This window comes from Eretmochelys imbricata, chromosome 2 (assembly GCF_965152235.1).
Source record: "Eretmochelys imbricata isolate rEreImb1 chromosome 2, rEreImb1.hap1, whole genome shotgun sequence".
NCBI classification, from domain to species: Eukaryota; Metazoa; Chordata; order Testudines; family Cheloniidae; genus Eretmochelys; species Eretmochelys imbricata.
In genome coordinates this window covers 250,864,196-250,880,731 of record NC_135573.1, presented here as the reverse complement: position 1 = coordinate 250,880,731, position 16,536 = coordinate 250,864,196, and the positions used below count along the sequence as shown (strand labels likewise).

The 16,536-nt window shown below is 47.8% G+C and overlaps 1 protein-coding gene across 2 annotated transcripts; it reads right to left on the bottom strand.

Moving 5' to 3' along the window:
* Positions 1-781: 781 nt before the first annotated feature.
* On the bottom strand, positions 782-15,416 carry SHH (sonic hedgehog signaling molecule). 2 transcript variants are annotated; one of them, XM_077809491.1, is made up of 4 exons: positions 15,108-15,416; positions 9,905-10,166; positions 2,030-2,610; positions 782-1,990 (listed from the first exon to the last, which is right to left on the bottom strand). In XM_077809491.1, the coding sequence occupies exons 1-4, from the start codon at positions 15,414-15,416 to the stop codon at positions 1,874-1,876; spliced, it is 1,269 nt and encodes a 422-aa protein (XP_077665617.1). In that variant the 3' UTR covers positions 782-1,873. The 2 variants fall into 2 exon arrangements, with proteins under 2 accessions (XP_077665617.1, XP_077665616.1); XM_077809490.1 differs by having other exon boundaries at positions 782-2,610.
* Between the last annotated feature and the right edge of the window lie 1,120 nt (positions 15,417-16,536).

Here is a 16,536-nt window from a genome sequence, read left to right as displayed (position 1 = left end):
CACTCCAGTACATTTACTAATATATTGCGAAGTATCATAAATAGTTATAACTACATAATGCATCAGAATAAATGAAAAAGTATATTTGATGTAATATCCTTGATTTTTTTTTATATTGTGTTTTTTTTTTCCCTCTTCCTTGTTGATTTTTAAAAAAGCTCCAATCCCTGCATCTTTACTCAGGCAAGACAGCCACTGAAATCTACTGGCCAGATTCTTCTTTCAGCTACAGCAGTATGAATCCAGAGTAATTCATTGAAGTTGGTGTGGCTGCACCAGATTTACATCCGTTTAGAACCCCATTTCTGCAAACTAATAGAAGTCACTGGGGCTCTTCATGGGCACCGTGGTTCACTTGAGGATTAGTTTGCCTTAATCGTCCAATGTTCTCCTTTGAGAAGTCAACGGAAAGATTCCCATTGCCTTCAGTGGTCTTTGGATGAGTTCTTAAGTGAACACAGAATCTGGAACAGTGGAGCTTTGCCTGAGAAAGGGTGGCAAGATTTGGTCCAGACTGCAGTAATCCAAAATGTGCCTGCCAGTCATTAGCGAGAATAAGTGAGGTTCTACTGTTAGTACATCAAATCTGAGGTTTCCCAAGAGCTGATGTGATGTATTTGGTTACTTCCTTAAGTTTAGCAGAATTCAAAGTGTAAGCAACGCATCTAAAGAAAACAATGGGCATTTCTGTAGGTATCCTGTTTCCTAAACCAATAAGCAAAAAAAAGAAAAAAAAGGGGATGCACCAGGAACTCTTAGTTATTATACACTAACCAGACTGTGCACGGCACACTTTTATTTCTATAAAACTATTACAAAATATTCAAAAATACATTTTAGTAAATTTACAGCAGTTATTTCTCAATTTATTAATGCAAAACATCCGTTTTCCCCCTCTGTACAAACTACCCTCTCCATCGTCACAGAATCACCGCCATGTGCGCTTTTTAAAAAATATTATTTTCTCATACACTTCTTCTTTTTTTTTTTTTGACGTTCAAAATAACAAAGTTTCTTACGGTTTTGTAAATAAAAAGTTTGTAACAGTCTTGACTTCCAAGAATGTGGCCCAAATGGTGTTTTTACAAAGCAAAATATTTACGAAACATGAAAAATACAGGAAATGATGTTACAGTTGAAACTATTTAAATTAAAATAATATATTCTCATATTTTACACTATTTCAAAAACGAAATGTGATTCAAGTTAAGTATTGATCTCTCAAAAAAATCTAATTTACAATTCTGTGTACAAAAATATAATTTATGGACCCCATGAAGTTTGTCTTTTTTGTTTGTTTAGACTTGCTGAACAGAAGGAGCATTGCAATGGAGGGTTGGGAAAGGACAGAATTTTGCTTTCTGAAAGTCAGGACACGTGTGACATGTAGAAAAATAGACTCCGCGCAGTTTTGCTTGGCCTCACAAAATAATGTTTTCCCCTGTGAGTGCAGTTCAGGCGATAATAAATTATCAAAGAAACTTCTTAAGGCTCTTGAAGGTCCGGTTCATATCCATTTTAAAACATCTATTTAAAATACAAAACCAATAAATATCCAGGAGAGGAGAAAAAAACAAAACAACCAAGAGAACAGAACAAAATAACCAACCAAATAAAAATATATATATATAATATATTTATAAACTAAACAGAACAAAACTTCCCGGGGTCTTTGTTTTCCTTAAAGTCTACTTTGGACTGTCCTACTTTATTATTATTTTTATTATTATTATTATTTTGTCTCAAGCCGTGCTCTCCTTTAAAACATTTTTTTTTCCTTTTCTTTTTCCTGTGAGTTTGTTTTTCTTCCCTCGCTCGCTCTCTCTCTCTCTTTCTCTCTCTCGGGGCTGCCTGGGCCTGGCGGCGGTGGCTCTCAGCTGGCCTGCACGGCCATGCCCAGCGGGTGCAGGGAGTCACTGTCCAGCACCCAGCTGCCGATGCGGTAGAGGAGGCGAGAGTACCAGTGGAGGCCCGGCGGGGCGGGCTCCGCCTCGGGCGGGGCGGGCAGGCTGGCGCTGGGGGAGAGCACGGCCAGCAGGGCGTGGGCCAGGCGGAAGGGGGCGAAGGCCCAGTGCGCCCAGCTGTGCTCCTCGATGACGGCGTAGCAGGAGGCCAGCACCCGGTTGATGAGGATGGTGCCCTGGGCCGTGAGCGGGGCGTAGGCCCCCGAGGCCTCCTCCCGCAGCGAGACGCTGTGCACCGCGGCGGGCAGCAGCCGCCGGCCGCCCTCGCCCAGCACGTAGACCCGCTGGCCCGGCCGCACGCGGCTGGCGAAGAGCGCGCGGCTGCGGGCCGCCCCGGGCTGGGGCTGCGGCTGGGGCTGGGGCTGGGACTGGTTGTGCGGGGGCGCCACGAAGAGCAGGTGGGCGGCGGTGAGCAGCAGGCGCGCCCGCGGCTGCCGCGTCTCGATCACGTAGAAGAGCTTGGGGGCGCCGTGGTCGCGGTCCAGGAAGGCCAGGAAGTCGCTGTAGAGCAGCCGGCCCTGCGCGTCCGCCGCCAGCACGCGGTCCCCGGGGCTCAGGTCCCGCACCCGCTTGGTGCCGCCCTGCTCCAGGTGCACCGTGGCCGAGCCCGGGAAGCAGCCGCCCGACTTGGCGGCCACCGAGTTCTCTGTGCGGGCGAGAGAGGCGCGCGGGTTAGAGCCGGGGGCGGAGGGAGGGGGCCCCGGGCCGAGCTCTCTGCACCCCCCCCCCCGCTGCCATTCTGCACCCCCCCTCCGGGCTCTCTGCACCACCCCCCCCCCGCTGCCATTCTGCACCCCCCCTCCGGGCTCTCTGCACCTCCCCCCCCCGCTCCCATTCTGCACCCCCCTCCGGGCTCTCTGCACCTCCCCCCCCCGCTCCCATGCTGCACCCCCCCTCCGGGCTCTCTGCACCCCTCCCCTCCCCTGGACTCTCTGCACCCCTCCCCCCTCTCCCATTCTGCACAACCCCCCTCCGGGCTCTCTGCATCCCTCCCCTCCCATTCTGCACCCCACCCCTCCCCCCGCTCCCATTCTGCACCCCCCGCTCACGGGCTCTCTGCACCCCGCTCGCATTCTTCTGCACCTCTCCCCTCCCCTGGATTCTCTGCACCCCTCCACTCCCATTCTGCACCCCTCCTCTCCCCTCCCCTGGATTCTCTGCTCCCCTCCCCCCACTCCATTCTGCACCCCCCTCTCCGTGCTCTCTGCACCCCGCTCGCATTCTTCTGCACCTCTCCCCTCCCCTGGACTCTCTGCACCCCTCCCCCTGCTCCCATTCTGCACCCCTGCTCCCGGGCTCTCTGCACCCCTCCCCTCCCCTGGACTCTGCACCTCCCTGAGCTCTCTGCCTCCCCCCCACTGCTCCCATTCTGCCCCTCCCTGCCTGCGCACACATCCCCGCTCCCATTCTACACCCCCCTGCTCCCATTCTGCCCCCCCCCGCTCTCTGCACACACACACCCCTGGGGTTTCTGCACCCCCCTGCTCCCATTCTGCACCCCCTCTCCGGGCACTCTGCACCCTGCTCCCATTCTGCAACCACCCCCTCCAGGCTCTCTGCACATGCGCGCGCACACACAACCAGGCTCTCTGCACCCTGCTTGCATTTTCTGCACCCCTCCCCTCCCCTGGACTCTCTGCACCCCCCCCCCCGGGCTTTCTGCACCCTGCTCGCATTCTTCTGCACCCCCTACCCCCGGACACTCTGCACCCTCTTCCCCTACCCCGCTCTCTGCATCCTCCACTGTCTGCATCCTATACACAGGCATCAGGCCAGCTGCTCTGCATCCCACCCTTTCAGCCTAGGGGCTGGCTTCATTTCTTGCCCCAACACACAATCTAGCCAGGGGCTCTCTGCATTCCCCCCCCCCCACCCCCAAAGAGCCAAGGGCAGGGGCTTTCTGCATCCCACAATCCCCCCCACCTCCTATCCCATAAGATGTACAATTCCCTAGCCAGGTCTGCTCAGCATCCTCCTCCTCACATCCCCAGGGTAGGAGTTGTCTGCATCCCATAGCTTGGGTTATGAGTTTCAGTGCACACATTTATAGCAGTGGCCTTTGCATGCCACCTTTCTGGCTCAGGTTAGTAGCTGTGAACCGCTTCCTCTCCTAGGAATTTGCGCAACCTCCCCCCCGTCCATGTCCTCCATTAATAGTAGTACAGTAGTGCCTAGAAACCCCAGGGGCTGCTTGTGCTGGGCACCAGATACACACATCACCAGAGACGGTCCCTGGCCCAAGGAGTTTACAGTCTAACTAGACAAGACAGTTAAAGCTTTGTCTAGAAGAGTGCTCTGCTTTCACTAAAGTAATAAAACTGATCTTGTGAAAGTGCTGCAGCCTCCCTTTGTAGGTGCCCTTACGTTACAAAGAACCTAAGAACGGCCGTACTGGGTCAGACCAATGGTCCAGGTAGCCCAATATCCTGTCTTCCGACAGTGGCCAATCCCATTGCTTCAGAGGAATGAACAGAACAGGCAATCATCCAGTTGAAGCTGAAGCTAACTCAATATAGGCTAACACTTAAACCAGGGTAAGTGGTTTACACTAGTTGGAGGTTCGGCCAGTTTAACTGGATCCCTTTCAAAATGAATGTTGCCTTGTCTACATGGGGGGAAATTGACCAGAATAGCTATTGCAAAATGATCTATTCTGCAGTCAGTATTCCAGAATAGCTCCCCATGTGGACACTACTCTGGGGGGGAGGGGGAGAATTTATTGCTGAATAATTAGTGAACTTCTGAAGTGAAGTTGTTCTGGAATAAAATCACTTTTATTCTGCAATATTTATGTCCATGTGGAATTGTTTATTCCAGTTAATTTCCCCAGTAGAAAAGTCCAGAGTTAAATTGTGCCCTTTTACAATTTAGGGTGACCTAGCTACTCTGCTCAGGGCTGTGGGGGGAAAAAACTCACACCCCTGAGAGACGTAGTTCAACTGACCTAACCCCCTGGGATAGACGCCGCTAGGTTGGGTATGTCTACAGCACAGTGCTGCATTGGCGCAGCTGGTGAAGACGCGCTATGCTGGCCGGAGAGCGCTCTCCCAGCGGCATAATTACTCCATTTTGGTGAGAAGCAGAAGCTACGTCTCCCGCCGACATAGCACCTGTGTGGGCAGCGCAAAACTTGTCGCTCTGGGTGGATGGGGGGCTTTTCCACACCCAAGTGACGTAGGTTATATCGACTCCGGCTGTAGTGTAGACCTGCCTGTTGACGGAAGCATTCAGTGGAGCAAGCCACTGCCTCTCGGAGTGGTGGATTAACTACAGCGATGGGAGACGCTCTTCCGTCGCTTAGGAAAGGTCTACGCTCACCATAGCTGTGCTGCTGTAGCATAGACAGTGCAAGGGCAAGTTTACGGTTAAAACGCTGCATTGGTGCAGCTGCTCTAGCGCTTCAATGAAGACACTACGCTGATAGGAGACAGCTTTCCCGTTGGCGCAGTTAATTCACCTCCCTGAGAGGCACTGGCTGCATCAGGCTCTCCCACAAAGAGCACTGTCTACACAGGGGGTTAGGCCCACAGATGTCACGCAGGGGTGTGGATTTTTCACATCCCTGACTGACGTAGTTCTACCGATATAGGTCTGTCGTGTAGACCAGACCTAAAACAGCCAAGACCAAAGGGTGGCAGGGGAATCAGAGGCACAGAGAAGTGTAGTGACTGGCTTAATGTCACATCGCAAGTCAATGGGAGAGCTAGACTTAGCTCCCCAGGCTCCTGACTCTTAGGCAATGTCTACACTGCGTACCTTACGTGGCATGGCTGCGCCATTCCCTGTAACGACTCTTTGCTGGCAAGAGAGAGCTCTCCTGCTGGCAAAATAAAACCACCCCCAAAGAGAAGCAGTAGCTTTGTCGGCCAACATCTTCGGCCAACAAATCGCTGTCCACACCGGCACTTTTCGTCAATAAAACTCTTGTTAGTCAGGGGGTATTTTTTTCACACTCCTGGCCGACAAGTTTTACCAACAAAAGTGCAATGTAGACATAGCCTTAGGGCTGGTCTACACTGGGACCTTACTTAGACATAGCTATGTAAACAATCCCCACCCGAGTGATGTAGTTTTACCAGCCTAAAGCCTGGGGTAGACAGTGCTAGAGGGATGGAAGCATTCTTCTGTTGCCATAGCTACCACCTCTTAAGGAGGTGTAGTACCTGCCCTGATAAGAGACCCCCCTCCCATGGGCATAGGTAGTATTTACACTGAGGTGCCACAGCAGTGCCACCCTTGCATTTTACCAGGGTTCAGAGTGGCAGCCGTGTTAGTCTGTATTCGCAAAAAGAAAAGGAGGACTTGTGGCACCTTAGAGACTAACACATCTATTTGAGCATGAGCTTTCGTGAGCTACATGCATCCGATGAAGTGAGCTGTAGCTCACGAAAGCTCATGCTCAAATAAATTGGTTACTCTCTAAGGTGCCACAAGTCCTCCTTTTCTTGTTGCAGTTTAGGTGTAGACAAGCCCTTAGTCCACTGCCCTATGCACTAGATCCTCCTGCCTCTTATCGCCTTAGGAGCCTGGGAGCACTCCTCTACAGCAGTCGCTGTGTCCACACATTAGGTGAGGATTCTCTGCAGCTCCTTCCCTTCTCAGGTAAGAGTCTCTTCTCCCCCCCGTCCCCCCCCCCCATACAAGAGTCACCACCCAACACTTCACCCATTCTCCCAAAGCGGGAGTATTTGCCTCCCTCGCTAGATCAGAAGTCTCTGCTCAGCCCAGGTCAGGAGTGTATGCTCCCCCTGCCTAACCTTAAAACATCCTCTACTTTATGCACAAGGCCAGGCTAGTCATTGGGGTTACTTCGGGGGGATTAATCTGATCCTAAATTTTAGGGCCCTTGGTTATTCTTGTCACCACTGCCTCATTATTAGTCCTTCAGAGAAATCCTAGCCATTTTAAAAACAAGATCAACCTGAATTTATGGAGTTGAAGTCTCTGTCCTTGAAAATATTGCTATAATATGTAGAAATTTAGAAGATTTTCAGGCCAGAAGGGACTGGTATGACTGTCTATTCTGTCCGCTTCCATAGCACAGGGTCTGGAACTTCACCTAGTGATTCCTGGGTGTTCGTAAACACTCTAGTTACTTTTTTTTTTTTTTGTATTTTGTGCATCCACAGTATTTTGTGCACCCACAGTATTCCACTGTAGCAAGGGCATTTGATAAAATTATTTCCATTCCTTAGGGTGGAATGGAAATAATATTTCCTCGGTTCCTTGACTTCACTGCAGTTTTCTCCCAGTTATTAAGTGTGCCAATTTCTAGTCCAAGTAATTTTCCTCCTAAAAGTAGTAAGACCACAGATACAGATTTTATTTTTGTGCCTCTGTAGCTGGTGCATAAGCTATTATGATTTAAATAAACACTTGGGGAGTCTCCTAATGACTTTCTCAGGAAGGACAGGAAGGGCGAAAATTAGAATGTTATTGATTTGCTAACGACTTTATCACTTGTGCTTCAGAAATGAAACAGCAAGATCTCCAAGGCCTCTTCACTGAGAACATGGCAACAAACGAGCTATGTGCTTTATGTAGAGTCCTTTCCTAGCAAACTACACCTTAGTACAAGGCCCAAGTAAAGCTCTTGCTTGAGCTTTGTTTGCATATTCAGGGGCTTGATGAATAGATCTAGTAGTGTAGCAACTCTACAAACATGCCAGTGAATTGGCAGAGGTGTGAAAATCTGCTGCTTTGAGCAGTGCTGTTTGGGTTCTCTAATTAAAATCCAATAAAGGATCAGCATTGTCATTCTGATTCATGTAATAAATGCAGACACTCTTGGAAGAGAGGACACTTCCATTTTTTTTCCCAGCTTCTTCCCTCCCACCCCCCTACCCCTATTTGTTCAGGTGCAGAAACCCTATGTGCCAATTCACACACATACTCTCCAAAAAACCAGGACCTTCCAAGCACTATTTGCACAGCAGAGCCACTTTTCCAAGACACTCAAGATGTGTATTTGAATTTTAAATGTAGGAGCTTGCTCTAAATACTTGCAGTAGCTCATTATCAATGTCCCTTTTACCACCCCAGCCTCTCTTCTCTGTCCTGATGACAATAATTCAGACCTTGGGGGAACTCTTCTTTGCATTCCAATCTCCGGGATCATACTTTTTGCAAATAGAGATCTAGATAAAGAATCTTCCTGCCTGGAATTATAGGGTTTAATCTTCTCATAAGATTCTCTGTCATGAAATGAGGTTTTGACAATTTGAAATCAGACTTAGCTGGCGGAATTCAAGCCTGCTCTCTTGAAGCCCGTGTTGTACAGTCACACGACCCTGCCTGACATGCACTAAATATTACCCCAAACCTCCAAGTGTGTGTGGAATTTTAATGAGTAGATTTGTTCTCTTGGAATTATTCGTCTCCTATGAAATATACATGGAGTTGGATTATGTTCATTTGGAATAAGGTTACTGTGCATCACAAACAGACACCTCGAGCTGAGCATATCTTTACTCTAGAAAAGGCCATTTAGAGATTTCTTTGGCTAAATAAGACCAGAAGATTAACCGAAGCAATATCACGGACTCAATGTAAAGCCTGCATTGGCCAGGAGAAGTGTTACTTTTCATCAGCCCCAGAATGTAAAGCTGGTGAAGGGGTCTGATCTGCTCCCAGGGGAGTCAATGGAAGTCTTGCCATTGCTGTGAATGGGAGCAGGATCAGGCCCCTCGTTACCTTATTTCTAAGCAAACAGATATATTTAGAGAGAGTAATTATTTTCTTTCACAACTAAGTATTTCTTGACACTTTAAAAGTGTTTCTTGGCTAAAAGAGGCTATTAAAATACAGTTTAGATGCTATGCAACAAACACTGAGAGGTGAAAAACCCAGCTCGTCGGCGATGCACTGTTAACAGTTTTGCTAAACGCGTCAATTTATGCGCAGAAATGAAGTTTCGAATTTCGCGATTTATTGTTACAAGTTATTCCTTTGCTGAAACAGCATGTGGCGTTGTAAGCACAGGGGAAAAAATCCTGGAGTTTCCTAGCGGCTGCAGATTAAGCCATGAATGGCACGAATTTTCTTTTCCCTGCGCACGCCAGCGGGTTGGCACTAGTAATCCTACTAGACTTCGGGGCGTGCAGCCAGCTAGATGTTCTTAAATGGTCACGGTATTTGTAATATACGGTGTGGATTTAGGGAAAAAAATAAATGCCGGGGAGGGGGGGACGACACTTATTTTGCAGAGCTGTGTGCTCAGTCGGGGTAGGGGGAATCAATAACAGAGTGGATGAGTTGGCTGCAAGTTTTTGCATCCTTATGATTAACATAGGGCTAGAGAGGGACCTGGCCCGTAAGGTGCGTGGCTTGCATTCGTCCTACCCGCACGCGGAGTGAGAAAGCTAGAGAACCGTGTTAATATCCATATCCGTTCTCTGCCCAGATTGTGATCAGAATGGGGGCTTTCCCCTGCCTTTGTAAGCTCCGCTCTAAATCTGCACTGTCCTCCGCATAGCCCCCTCCTACGTAGGCGGAGAAGCACAGGACGAGGCTGGCTCATCAGTGTGACCGAGTTTTATACTTAGGTATGGATCGAAATCCGTTCAATGGCAAGAGAAGAGCGAGAGCCTGCCGCAGAAGCGCCCCCCGCCCCCGCTCCCACTGCAGCCCAGCCGCGATGCAAAGCAATGGCCGGATACCCGCATCCTCCCCCAGGTCGGGTGCCCGGTTCTGATGCAACCTGCTCTTGGCACAAACAGCAGCAGACCCAGGGGAGTGCCCCTCTCCCCCCAGTGATGCTGTAAGTCCCTTCGGGGGCTGCCTTAGCGGGGGTTCACACGCCTTGTGGGGTCCGGCCTTGCTGGGATACTTTTATTCTCCCCTATGGGTCCAACCTGTCAGGCCTGGGTCCCACGGCCCTTAAGGGGGTGCTTTGGCTAGATGCCCCGGGGCAGGCCAGGGGGCTCAGCTGTCCTCCTTACCCGCTTTGACGGAGCAGTGGATGTGGGCCTTGGACTCGTAGTAGACCCAGTCGAAGCCAGCCTCTACCGCCAGCCGAGCCAGCATGCCGTACTTGCTGCGGTCCCTGTCCGACGTAGTGATGTCCACTGCCCGGCCCTCGTAGTGCAGCGACTCCTCGGAGTGGTGCCCATCTTCATCCCATCCCTCGGTCACCCTCAGCTTCACTCCGGGCCACTGGTTCATCACCGAGATCGCCAGGGCGTTCAGCTTGTCTTTGCATCTCTGCAGGGACAGGGGCACACAAGGGGCATTGCACGGGCCCTGCGGCATTGACACAGCCATTGACACCCCCCCCTAAAAATAACACACACCTGGCATTTCAAGAGTTAAAGACTATGGACAAGGCCTGAGCTATGCTCAGTCCGTAAACTGTGATCCTAGGCCCACTACCATTGACGACAATGTCAAAGCTCCTGGTGACTTCGCCCTATATATCCGTTCAAGGGGGCAGCCTAGGGGAATTGAAAAGCTTCTCAGATACTTAATGGGAAAGCCTGTTAGTCTGCTGTAGGAAGTCAAGTGAGGCTGGGTGAGGAGAAGGTTGAAGCTGGGAGAGTACGGAGTGAGTGGGGTCGAAATGTAACCCCGATCGCCCACTTTCTTACAGCCTGCAACCTGTTTGAGTGTCAGAAGGAAACCTTAGCCTGATATGATCTCTCCTCCGTCTTCCAGCTAATACGTGCATTTTCACATTTGCTGGGAGCAGAGTAAAGTTTTCCAAAAGACAAACACTTGCCATACATCTGGGAGTCAAATAGTTTCCCCTGGAATGTCTCTCCGGGTCTTTTCAACTTAAGTCGGTGATGAAAAGGTTCTCAATTCGCGTTAACAGCCTTTCTGTGCTAGAAGGAGTTTATCCTTCGCAGATCACTCACTTAGACCAGCCTGGGCTAGAAACATTCATCCTGCTTGAAATACACATACGTGTATATATAAGAGCAAACCCACACGATATCTCTTAGGGGAAAGAATGAAAAGCAGAGAGGGATCAAGCTGATAGCAATGTTAAAAACCAACAAACCCAGAGGTGAGCTAGCGTAGAATATGAAACCGGGAGTGACAACAAGCATTCTTCATATGGAGTGCCACATTCTTTTAACTCTGCAGACCACTACCACATGATCAGCTTTCTGTTTTCTTTAACCAGCTCCTTTCCTTTATGTTTGCTTGGTTTTACCAAATTTACCCTGCAGGACCTGGCAGTTCGGCGAGAAATTGTAAGAGGTTATGGACAAACGTGGGCGTGGGAAGAAGGGGCAGAGAGGGAGGCCTGAGCAAGGCTAAGGGAGATCATTCTAAATAAAGTAAGAAAAGTTTGGGTAGATTCGCGTCACATCCCAGAGTCTAAATAGAATATTGCTCTGCATGAACCGATCAGCTCGAGAAAAAGGTAATCTGCCATCCACACCCCTCGAGGATTGGAAAAGCAATATACATTTCAGGCACATTGGCAAATGTGAGACTACAGCATGTTGCCAGCAGTTGAGCAAAGCTAAAGGCAAATGCATCAAGTGGGTAGGGATGTTTGGCTTTCTCCACGAGGACTCACCCCAACACGTTATCAATATGTAAAGTAACACACCACAAAGGTTCTTTTCACAGCTCCCAGAAAAGGGGGGGGGGCTTGCACGATTGCCGCTACACTACTTTTAGGTACGTGACCGGATTGCTCAACAAGAAAGTTCCAGCGCGTATGTTACAGCCATAAAGCAATACTGTAGCAATACTTCTGTGGCAGTTCAATGGAAAACGCCGGGGCGAGTCCACTTTGGACTCCCTGGCCGATTGTTCCATGTGATATAACATTTTTATGGAAAGAGCGGATTGGTCTCTAATGTGATGTGAGTCTAGGAAAAGCAGAAAACCATAAGGAAGTTTAGCTTGTTAATTTCTCTCTCACAGATATACTGTGAGGAAAAAGGCGAAACATTCAGTGTTTTAGGCCACTGACAAGGAGAAAGCCCTTAGCTGCACAGCAGTCTAAAGCCGTGTTATTTTACAACTAAGAAAACAAATAGGGAGGAGAACAGAAGGGGCAGGTTTGCTATTCCAGCTCCTTCCCCTATAAATATGAGCTAAAGTCTCTCTGGCAAAATAAAAGGGAAAGGAACGACCTACTAAAGGACTTTCCTTCCTTTTATATTGGCTGAGCTGGACTGTCAGAGTCAAAAGCCGTGAAGACCAGACTATTTATTAATTCATTGGGTCGTGTGCCACAAATCAAGCCCAATTCTGTTCAGCCACCGTGAAACTCAGCAGGGCTGCCTCGACTAACGCTTTGTGTGGAGGCAAAGTTGTTCAACAAGCCCTCTCCTGCCAGCCCCTAATCTCTTCACAAATGAATTGCTTGAAGGAAACACTTAACAGGTACCTGTCAGTGTAAACAACCTGGTGGGCTTCCTAAATGCCAAGTTGATCTCCAAATCCCTCACATCGTGCACCGGTGGTGTTCCTGTATGGCACTAGATTTCTATTTTATTTCATCCAAATACCAGCTTTATCATATTGACCTGGCCCCCTTATCTCTTTCACAGATCCAGCCAATGGTTGCTCTGTGTGTGTGCGTGTGTGTATGGGGCGGGGAGGGGGGCATTCAGCAAACTGCTGTTGTCACCTGCAAAGTTAAGAACCTGACTTACCTAGCTCTGTTTGCGTTTTTTCCCTTCTTAAGTTAATATTAACTAGCAGCTAATGCATTCAGCAACGATTCTGAAAGTTTAACAATTCCATTCAGGGAAGAGCTTTCCATGGTTGAAGGGCTTGTGAAGCAGGCATTTAAAGGCTTGAATTTAACAGAACAAGAGGTTGCTGATTGAGAGAGAAAAGAAAGAGATTGGCCCAGCTCGTTGTAGGATTGCAATATGAGGAAATTCTGATGTCGGCGGCAGCTTCCCACCACCTCCCTACAATATTGTTATTGGAAGACCACCGAGCAGTTCCCCCTCCAACCCACCCTCGAACATTGCTATAGAACCACTACTGTTCAATCACCCCATTACCTCTCCCCAGCTCCCGCCAGGGTTATGAGATCACTCCTGTCCCTTCCTCTCCCCTCCCCCAATATCATTATGCAATCACCGATGTCCTTTCTCCCTTCTCTTGCTCCCCAAAGGGGGTGCAGTAATGAAGCTGCAGTCAGACGTTGATCTCTTATTTTGGTGTGGTACCTAAGCTGTGCTATGAGACAGAGCGGTGTTATCTACCCCCCCCCCCGCCCTTTTTTTGTGTGTGTAAGGAACGAGAATAGCCACTGAAGGAAAAAGTATTTGTTTTCGTTTCGTTCGTCTGAGGGAAGTTGACAGAAGGTCAGAAGTTCAAATGCTGCCAGCTATTGCAGCGAGAGTGGCAAGCCATGTAGAAGGCTCTGTATTCCCAGGGAGCTAGAGAGACAGGGCACATCCAAGGCTGCAGTAGAGGAGAAAGGAGACGCTACGACACAGGCTGGGGTCTCCCTCTCTTCAGCCCACCCCCTCCTTTAAAAAAAAAACACCATCACACATTTTCCCTTCCTCTGTGGGTCCCCATCTCTTTCCCTCTGTATTTCAATCTATGTCTGGCTCTCCCTCTCGCTTCCTTTCTACGCCTAAGCTTCATTTTCTCTTTCATGAGTATGGTGTGTGTGTAGGTAACACACACACACACACACACACACAAGCACGTCTTCTTTTTTTCCTCGGGCTTTCTAGCAGCAGCAGCAGCAGCATTTGCCGTATTAAAAAGGATACAAACTGAAATCCTAGCCGTTGCGATCGATAAAAGAGGAGTAAGTGGAGCTGAAAATGCGAGATGTGTCTGACTTGGCGCACAGCTACACTGTCTTGCATCTTTTCAGCAAGGGAGGATGACCGAGGGCTATAAGAGGGACTGGACTGGATCTTACAATGCATGCCACAATAGTCATCAGCCGACCCTCTCCCACTTGCCTTTCTTTTGCATTAGGAGGCGAGATTAAAGCTATCGAATTGGACTGGGAACTCTCTACACAACATGCTCTGCACCGTGGCCTGTGCATATTTAATTGAGGCTCGCGCTTCTATCTGGCAGAGGCGCGCGCGCCAACACTCATAGGTACAGTAAGATTTAAGGTGGTCGGGAGGAGATTGGACGAGACACGTCCCTCGTCCAAATAAATCTAGTAAACGTGCGGAAAATCAAGCCGAGGCAAAGGGGAGAGTTTAGGAAATTCTTCCCATCCCCAACGTAATTCTTGCAGCCGAGCTATAGCACTGAAGGTGGGACTTAAAATACATAATAGTGGGAAGGGGGGGAAAGGCTGTTGACCTATATTTGGATGAAACCCATTTCCAGTGCCTAGATGGCATCTAGATTCCATGTAGTTTCAAAAACTCCACTAATTGCGTTCACCTATCTCTCAGTGAGCAATAGCAACAATTATTGTAATAATGTGGCTGTTTGGGAGGGTTTATTTTTTGCATACGATGGTTCCGCATTCTGATTCCACTCCCGATTCAATATTTATCCAGCTGTAAACCTTGTGCCATCTGATTTTTAAAACAGAAGTGATGCAATGCTGATAAGTTGCAAGTCCCTCCCATTTGGAAGTACCAGAGCATTGGTGGCGAGCATCCTTAAAGAAATATCAATATATTTACGCTCTGATGGGCACAATTGCAAAGGATGGTTTTGCAATACAAGCTATATAATACAGAAACAGGAGAGTAATGGTCGATTGGACTTCAGATGCCTTTGTGATTTACAAGACTCCATAGGTACTAAATTTAGAATCCGCTTGCAAACAACAATAATGAAGGGTAATACAATAAAATAAAAATAAAGAAGTCGGCAGCTGTACCAACCGATGAAAGAGTGGCCTGACGGTCACTAGACACTTGGGGTCCTCTTAGCTGTATACAATTCGTTTGATCAAAGTGCAGCCTTGGGGACAAATGCAAACAGAAATCTCTAACCAAGTTACAGGGAACGTCATGGCAAGGTTATATTTGTAAGTATTACACAACCCCCCAAAATATATATCTATGGCTATATGCCCCTGCAAACTTAACTGGATATTTAAATATTAATCTAACCGATGAGGGGTTTTTGGGGTGAGGGGTGTCTTTAAAAATGCTAAGACAGATGTTTTAATTTATGATTGCTCAGATATGCTAACAAATAAAAATATATGTATCTATGTAGCTCTACCTGAGTCATCAGTCTGTCAGCTCCAGTGTTCTCTTCATCCTTAAAAATAATGTCAGGGTTGTAATTTGGGGTTAGTTCTTTAAATCTCTCCGAGTTTCTTGAGATCTTCCCTTCATATCTTCCACTGGCCCCTAGGGTCTTCTCTGCCACATTGGGAATAAACTGCTTATAGGCTAAAGGGGTCAGTTTTTTGGGGTGTCTCCTTTTTCCAATACCCCTGCCTGGTCCACACGTCAGCCCAGAGGAGACCAAGAGAACGCAGAGGAAGCCCACCAACAGAATTCTTGTCAACAGCAGCATTTCGTCCATTGAATCCAATTACTTCAAAGCTCTCTGTGTCTATCCCTGGCTGTCTCTCTAGATCTCTCTCTTCCTACGTCCTTGTCTGCGTTCTGAATCGTATACTATCCACCGATCCCTAGCAAGGCAGGTGTTGGAATGGCAGGCTTTAGGTCGCTGATAACGGAACACATCGGAGTTTGGTCGTGAGACAGCAATCGAGAGACAAAAAGGGTCTGATTTTAATGGTAGCAAGGCTAGAGACGCTTGTGAGAGGAGTCTGCCTTTAGTTCTATATTATAGCTGCCAGAGCCGAGTTCTGATTGGCCAAGGCGAGACAAGCTTGTCTTCTGATGTATTAACCCTCAAAAAGGCAACAAATTCTTGAAAGATATTTTTTTTTCTTTTACCTGAAGGGCTTGGAGCTGAAAGGGGTGGAGATAGCGCTTTCTTGGGATAACATCAATTACATGCTGTTTTGTTTTTTTTTAAACTTTCTTGGCAGAGTGGTACATTTGTCAGCAGGAGTAACAGATGTCTCTGTGAAATAAAAATATTAGCAAGCTGCCTCACTGCATTTCAAGTTTTTCGAGGGCGGGTTTAAATAAAAATAAAATAAAATAAAACGTTGGCTATCAAACAACTTTGAAAAATAGCCTGTCAGGGGCAAAATGACTAGCCCTTTGAGAGTTAACCCCTCTAAGGGTATCTTTCTTTTTCATTGAAAAGAAACATTGCATGAAAGCACCGCAACTTTTCAAACACATTTACTTTTTCAGCAGGTAAGTGGCTGACTTAGGGGAGGAAAAAAACCATTTTTTTAAAAATATAAAATGGTAGTTTTATAAAGTTTGTGTGTGTAACTTTTTTACATGGTGCAATTGCAGTGTACATAGATGTTAAATGGTACTTTATTACAAAACAGCTTAAAATAACAAAATATTGTACCTTAAGAAGGAAACAAGCAGCGAACTGATTATATATTTTTAAAAGACCAGACTCTGATGTCCTGAGCATGTTGGGACTATATGCTTTGTTTCTTTGGTCTAACTCTGAGAAGTGCATTTAAAACCCTTATACCTTCTTGTGGGGTGTCATTAAGTTTTTAGAAAAGCATCGTATTGAAAGCATCCGCAAACACAATTACCAG